This window comes from Erpetoichthys calabaricus, chromosome 2 (genome assembly GCF_900747795.2).
Source record: "Erpetoichthys calabaricus chromosome 2, fErpCal1.3, whole genome shotgun sequence".
Taxonomy (NCBI): domain Eukaryota; kingdom Metazoa; phylum Chordata; class Cladistia; order Polypteriformes; family Polypteridae; genus Erpetoichthys; species Erpetoichthys calabaricus.
In genome coordinates, this window is record NC_041395.2 from 132,659,395 (window position 1) to 132,667,714 (window position 8,320).

At 32.5% G+C, this 8,320-nt stretch overlaps 1 protein-coding gene across 1 annotated transcript; it reads left to right on the forward strand.

Moving 5' to 3' along the window:
• The first annotated feature begins 393 nt into the window (after positions 1-393).
• LOC114643364 (extracellular calcium-sensing receptor-like) lies at positions 394-6,661 on the forward strand. Its single transcript, XM_028791953.2, has 6 exons — positions 394-599; positions 683-977; positions 1,300-2,091; positions 2,518-2,745; positions 4,607-4,730; positions 5,475-6,661. The coding sequence occupies exons 1-6, from the start codon at positions 403-405 to the stop codon at positions 6,386-6,388; spliced, it is 2,550 nt and encodes an 849-aa protein (XP_028647786.2). The 5' UTR covers positions 394-402; the 3' UTR covers positions 6,389-6,661.
• The last annotated feature ends 1,659 nt before the right edge of the window (positions 6,662-8,320 follow it).

Genomic DNA, 8,320 nt, shown 5'->3' on the forward strand with positions numbered 1-8,320 from the left:
TAACAGTTTTTATGTAGAATAGACTTACATTGGTTTCAAATTGAATTTTACAAATGTCTGAGAATTTTCTTAAAATGCTTCTCTTTAGTATTCCCTTTGCCCAAATTCAGTAGAAGTATATTGATAAACTACATACATAACTTTAGGATACAAAATAAGGCTATTTTTCATATCACTAAAATAACTACCATCAGAATTTGCACATTTAAGACATTAAAGATACTATTTGCAGAAAAAAAACAGACACTTTACAAATCCCATGGCTAACATGACTACATTAGGCAAATGAGAACATTTTCTACTTTGCAATTATTGAAGGAGTAATACCTTCAGGCAGAACATTATATAAACTCAATCAACTCCAGCTCTTTATCTTTGGTGTCTTGTAATTTACTCAGAGACATGCTTCTGAGAATTATTGTGCTGGCTCTTTCAGTACAGGGTGAAGATCATCTTTGCAAATTATGGACAAATCCTGATATTCCTCTTTTTTCAAAGACTGGGGACTTCATGCTGGGAGGAATATTTACACTACATAATAATATTATAGAATCCAAACCCACACTTAAGTCAAGGCCTGAAGCATTAAACTGCAAAGGGTGAGTATTCTGACTATTTAAAATAACATACAAGTTACATTTTTTAAGTATGACTAAGTTTTGTTTTTTATTTATTTTAAAAGTGTAAAATATACAGGATATCAGTTTGCTGAAACCATGATCTTTGCGATTGAGCAAATAAACAACAGAACAGATATTTTGCCTAATGTGTCACTGGGATATAAGATTTATGATTCCTGTGGTGCTGTTTCTTTGGCAATCAAAGCTGCAATGGCACTAATAAGTGGAGCGGGAGAAGCACAATCATCAACTCTGTCATGTTCTCAACAGTCAAACATTCACACAATCATAGGGGAGTCTGCATCTTCTCCAACTATTGGTATCAGCACGCTTGTTGGTCAATTTAACATACCAGTGGTAAGAAATAGTGTATTATTAACAGCTTTTAGATTAAAAAAAAATATTCTTACTCAGTGATTTTTCAATAAATCCTTATTACAGTTTTAATTAATGTGATATGTAGTTGTTCAAATAAATTTTAATAATAAACCAAAGTTGTTTTAAGCATTTGATCTGTCAAAAATTCACAATAGATGGATTTAATATAAATATGTAACAGTATACAATTAATCAATTGTTGCTACGAATATATTATCATGATATAATAAAAGTGTTTATAAATTATAGATTTTAAATATATTAATATATGTATCTAATTTAACTAGTTTTGTTTTCACAGATCAGTCATTTTGCTACTTGTGCTTGTCTCAGCAACAGGAAAGAGTTTCCCACTTTTTTCAGAACAATACCAAGTGATTATTATCAAAGCAGAGCACTGGCACAACTTGTCAAGCACTTTGGATGGACCTGGGTGGGGACGATAAGAAGTGACAATGACTATGGCAATTCTGGCATGGCTACCTTTATAAAAACAGCTGAAGAGGAAGGTATCTGTATTGAATATTCTGAGGTTATTTACAGAACCAACCCAAGAGAGAAATTTATTAAAACAGTTGACATAATTAAAAAGGCTTCTTCAAAAATTATTGTAGCTTTTGCATCTTTTATAGACCTAGAATTTTTAATTAAAGAACTGCTGCTTCAAAATGTTACAGGTCTACAGTGGGTAGGCAGTGAATCCTGGGTTTCTGCCAAAAATGTGGCAACTAAGGAAAACTACAGAATTTTTAAAGGAGCAATTGGCTTTTCAATCGCTAATGCAGCAATACCAGGGCTGAAAGAGTTTTTACTGTCAGTTCGGCCATCTAGCACTCCGGGCAATACGGGTTTAATTAAACTTTGGGAAGATATGTTTGATTGCAGTATTAATGCTTCAAATTCTAAAACCTGTACAGGATTGGAGAATCTACAGGTAGTAAATAATCTGTACACTGATGTTTCTGAATTAAGAATTACATATAATGTGCACAAAGCTGTATATGCTGTAGCACATGCGCTCCACGACCTACTAGCTTGCCAAGATAATCAAGGACCCTGCAAGACGAACCCAAAAAATATACTGCCACTGCAAGTAAGTAGCTTTTCCTATGACATTTATAATTTTTTATTCTTAACTTAACCAAGGCACTGAAGTTTTTAAATTATGTGTTAGTATCAAATCATTTTACTCTAATCATTCACTGGTTTTTAAATTAAGTAATGTTGGTTGTAAAATCCAGTTAATGTGAATATAGTTTTAAGATAATGTGCCTAGACTTCTGCTGTCGTTAATGTCTCAGTAAGAATTTGTAGAACTGTAATAAATATTGTACTGTATACTGTATGGAACATTTTACTCAACAGTTTGAATTAAAGTGGCAGTTTAGAATTTTTTTCAGTCTCTCCTTGATGTTATTTTGAAGTTGTTAGGCAAACAAGTATTGATGAGCTGTTTAATTGAATGGCCTGATCCTGTTAAACTTTTTTTTAAGTGTTTATAATATTTTTAATATAATAGGCATTGCAATACCTGAAGAAAGTTAACTTCACTGTCAGCAATGGTGAATATGTACATTTTGACATTAATGGAGATCCTCCTGCAAGATATGAATTGGTAAATTGGCAGCTTAGCATAAATGGAATCACAGAATTTGTGACTATTGGATTTTATGATGCATCTTTATCAGAAGGAAAGCAGTTCATAATGAACAACAACAGCATTACGTGGGCTGACAATGATGGAAAGGTGATATGTTTTGTTTTTATTTGAACAAAAGGCAAAATGTAGTATGATATAATTTTATGGGCTTCATTACTGTATGATTAAGAATTGAATATCTCTGTCTTCTAGGTGGGAACTGAATCTTATTTTTTCTTTTTTGTCTTTGTATTTCCAGTTTTCCTTTCTTTTATTTGTAGTAATTCTTAATAGGGCTTATGTTTGATTAAAAACGTGTTTGCAGTTAATTGAAAGATTACATTTCTTATTCGAAATTGCATGTTAATCACAATTTAATTTATTTTCTTCAAGCATATTCATATTTTTCTATTAAGTGGAAAAAAAATCAGTGATTAGAAACAGTTTTAATAATTGCTTGCATATACATATTAAATTATTCCAGTTAATTTAATGAACAGTTTTGTATAACAGAAACAATGCCCCATGACTACCACACCCTGGGGGTTAATATAATATTTTGCAAACATAATACATATGGTTTGGACTGCTATGTTGCAAGATAACATACCAGAAGCACTAACAATTATACAATTAAATATTAAAAAATAGAAACATCAAATCATTGTTCAGCTTTTGTGCACTTTCAGTTGTAGTTTAACTGCATGATACATATGAGTCAACTCCATGGCTGTTACCTGGAGAGGAGTCATTAATTAGACTGAAAATGTGTATAGACTCAGCTTTTCCATAGCAAAGAATACACTGAAAAAAAACTCTAAACAGGTATCTGATTTGGTTATTTGTTTAAATGTTTTAAATTTTATACTGTCATAGAATGTATCATTTATGAATTATAAAATAAGTTTAAATATCTTAATCTTCAGCCCAAATGGATGGAAATATTAGCATGACCAATTTGCACTGATTATTGCCTAATTTTTTTGGTTCCAGTATAATATAGGCTAATATAGGTTATAATGTAGGCTACAGTAGGTAACATACAATTAATTTAACACCCACAACAAGCGTTGGGATAAGTGTAAGAGGACTCGAGCAATTCCACTCTGTGTCATTTGCTCTTTTGCAGCTCAGACATGGTTAGCACCTGCACCGTGCTCTTTCAGGCCAGATATCCCTTTATGGGCAACCGAAAAAGCTCAATGGCAAGCATATCCACTGCCAGGGACAAGGATAACCCACTCCCACTCAGACCTATACCTTGACAGCCTCTTATATTTCAAAGATAAACTTGCATTAGCAGACATTACTATGTGTAGTGTGTTGTCCTGGACATTTCGCTATACTGTAGGATGTGAAGGCAGCATAATGCTAAAGATGACACTGACGTGCAATTTCACTCAGTGTGTAGAACTTGTAAGACTGCAACATTAGCGCAACATGACAATGAAACGCATTTACTATGCTTTTATAACCGGTTTGATTCTCAAAGTTTTCATGTTAATCTCTGTACTTTGAAGAACTAGTGTATATATGAAATGGTGTTTATCAAAATATAGTTCAAATCATGTCCCTTACTGATTTAATATGGTACAGTGTATTTTATGTTCCAATATGTGGCGATTCCATATTACAAGGGATGAGTGGCGACTCTGCTGGTGTGTGTGAATGAAGTTCATTATCAAGAAACAACACAGGAAAAGACCAAGTGCTATTAAAAGACATGGATTCATTTGCTGCTGTTTTATTAGGTGTGACACACAGTCAAATTGACCGGATTAAATTAATTAATTCAAATCTAAGGGTTACATGTCTGATTGAGTAGAATGCCACAGTAATGTCTGAGTTTTTAAAAATAAAATATTTTAAAAAAGCAAACGTTACCATGATTTAATTTTATATGCTTCATTACTATACAGTATGTTTCAGAATTGTACATCTTTGTTTTCTTGTTGTACTCTTCTTTTAGATTCCAAAATCAGTATGTAGTGAAAGCTGTCGTCCTGGTACGCGTAAGGCTACACAGAAGGGAAAACCAGTCTGTTGTTTTGATTGCCTACCATGTGCAGAAGGAGAAATTAGCAATACCACAGGTAATGATCAGTGTGTAAATACACAAGCTATTTCATTAAATTCATCCCTTTCCATAACCTGCTTTGTTAAGAGGTTTTGGAATGTGTCCCAGGAGAGCTCAGCATAGACTAGAGACCAGTCCTGGATAACCTGTATGGTGGAAGTAGTCAATTTGAATATATCAGCTTAGATTTTTTACATCCACCTTGTAAAAAGGAAATTAAATGATTGCAGAGCGGGACAGTATTTTCCTGCGAGTGGATACGCATCCGTTCTTTACAAATATCATAAATTGTAGTAAATAAAGTTTCTTCAAGACATCCACATGCTGGTAAGGATCTGCAGGTTGTTTGAGTGTTTACTATAATCTTTTCAATCACTGCCATGTGCTCGGACAAAAAGAAAAAGTCAAAGAAACACAAACTTACTAAAAAAAGTATTTTTATGTCTATTCCTTGTTAAACTTCTATACCAGAGTGCAACCTTTTAGTAGAAGACAGTGGTTTGCTTTATATGAATAGGTTCATGTCACATACTCATGTCAATTTTAGGAGTAAAAATGCAAGCCTGCTTCAAATTAAATGCAACATTGGGGTTTTATTGTGCTAAATATGTTTAGCTACATATTGCATTGAATGTTCCTCTTACAATAGTTAGTCAAAATATCATTTTAATTTGATTAATTATTTTTCATTTAAGTTATTCATCATAGTCCTAATGTTTCTTAAGATGGCTAGTTCATGACTATTTAATTTTACTTACAGATGCAGTTTACTGCATGAAGTGTCCTTTGGAATACTGGGCCAATGAAGAGAAAGACCAGTGCATTTTGAAGGACATTGAATTTTTGTCTTATGATGAAATCATGGGGATGATATTAATTATATTTGCTTTGTTTGGAGCTTTATTAACTTCCATGATTACTGTTGTATTTTTTAAGTTCAGAGATACTCCAATTGTGAAAGCTAATAATTCAGAACTAAGCTTTCTTCTTCTTTTTGCGTTGATACTCTGTTTTCTGTGCTCACTTACATTTATCGGGGAGCCCACTCAGTGGTCCTGCATGTTACGACACACAGCTTTTGGGATCACATTTGTTCTTTGCATCTCATGTGTTCTGGGGAAAACAACAGTTGTGCTCATTGCTTTTAGAGCAACAATGCCTGGTAGTAATGTAATAAAATGCTTTGGACCAACTCAACAGCGGTTAAGCGTTTTAACCTTTACACTTTTACAGACCTTGACATGTATCATTTGGTTAGTACAATATCCTCCTTTTCCACAAAAAAGGATTAATTCTGATAAAGAAATAATAATTTTGGAATGTAATAATGGATCCACAGTGATATTCTATATTGTTTTAGGATATATTGGTCTGTTAGCAGTCATTTGTTTTTTTCTGGCTTTTCTTGCTCGCAAGTTACCAGATAACTTTAATGAGGCAAAATTCATCACATTCAGCATGCTGATATTTTGTGCTGTTTGGATCACATTTATTCCATCTTATATCAGCTCTCCTGGAAAGTATACAGTAGCCGTGGAAATATTTGCTATTTTGGCATCAAGTTTTGGCTTACTTCTCTGTATTTTTGTTCCCAAATGTTATATCATACTGCTAAAACCAGATAAAAATTCAAAAAAACACCTAATGGGTAAAATCCAGTCAAAGTCACTTTGATATCTATATTTGAACCATGATACAGTTCATAGTTTGTGGTACTTTTTTAAAGGTTAAAACTGATAAATATTCTGAGCTTTAGACTAAGATAATAAAATGATTTTTTTTACATATTAAAATTAATTGCATATATAATTTCACATGTCTGTTTCAGAATATCTAAAATGCTGTGTTGGGCTCCAGTCCCTATAGCCTTTAACTAAATTAGCTGGGTTTCTTAATGGATGTAAAAATTACAGAAATGCATTGTGAAACATATGAAACAAATTTCATCTGATAATAAAATAATTTATTGTTATTTTTGATATATATGAAATACGTTCAAACATGTTTTGAATTAATTTCCTGTTATTGTAAGATACTTCAAAATGACACCTTATGAAAATTCATATAATTTTATTGTGTTTTTCTTTTTTATGGCATGTTAACACATGAATGAAGTTATTTCAGTATTGATCAAATTTCTAGTAAGATATTTTAAATACATTTGGGTTTACCTATTGAAAGATGAAGTAAATTATTCAAGACCAAATTGTAAGTGGTGAGAGCTGGTTTGACCAATGTTAAAATACTAATCACTATAATATGAGAGGGACCCAAAAATCCCAGACTCGGTCAATAACATGAAAGTAAGGAGTAGTTATCCAGTATACCATTAGGTATTTCATGCCTGTAGTATTGTTGATCAGTCTGTCAAGTGGTATTGTGCTGAGTTGATCAGGATGCAAATTTCTGACATTTGTTCTACAATCACAGAGGTAACTTTGGTGTTTTTCTTTCTATAAGCCGAAAAAGTACATCAGGTCATATCAAACCACAAGACAATGATGATGGTGTTTTTCGATATATTAAACCTTTAAAGTCAGACCCATTGATTTGGACCTGCTGCCAGGAATTTTTAAAAACTGTATAAAATCTTTAATTTCCTCATTGCTATAATTAATTCACAGTGTTTTGTCATTAAAATGCTGTATGACGTACTACTGTACCATGTTGCAATGTTTTTCTTTTTCCCTCAAAGATTTCCGAATTGCTGTATCACAGCAACACTTGACCCCAACCCCCACAATGGCTTTCTTGAACGTTCAGATTCAAATGTGTACAATTTGATGGACAGACTATTATCTACTAAATGAGAGGGATGTTTCAACTTTCAAATGACACCACCATCCACTTTCTAAATTTCAGAATTTTTTTTGCAAAGATGCTTTTTAATGGAGCTACAATATGGGACAAAAGTCTTATGTTATCCTGTCCAAACAAATTGATGGAGGTGACCACAAGAAAATTTGTTACAGAGTGTCCATCATATCTTTATTCAATTGCTATTCTATATCAAACATCAAAGTTAAAGCCAAAAAAAGATTTATAATGTAAATAGTTAGAACTTTTTTCTCAACGGGTATATTTGGCTTTTTACAGAAGCTCAATAAAGTTACATTTTTTAAATAAATGCCTTCATATTACAAGGTTGTTTCTCTTCAATGCAACAAAGATGGAGAGATTTATTTTGCTTTAACTACAAACTTGAATAACAAAAGATCATTGTAAGTGACCTTATAACCTGCCGTATCAATGATGTCAGAAGCTACAACCTCTGGGGATATGTCACCAACAACCAAATGTTTCCTAACACTCCTACTGAATATTAAAAAAAATAAATCTTGTTACTGATATTTTCATTTGGGCATATTTACCATTTTTGCATTAAGATCTTTTTGCCTGGATATTAATACTCCTGATCATTTGGAAATTGACCTCAGCCTTTACTTCGACTGCTTACCGTTTTACCCTTAGACATTTTTATTATTTCAACCGTGGCTTTAAACCTTTCAAAATGACCAGATGGGCCCCTTTGAGAAATTAAGAAAGAGGCTCAAAATAAAGTGTGAAAAAACATCAGTGGAAGTAGGGAATACTTTCAAAAGCAAA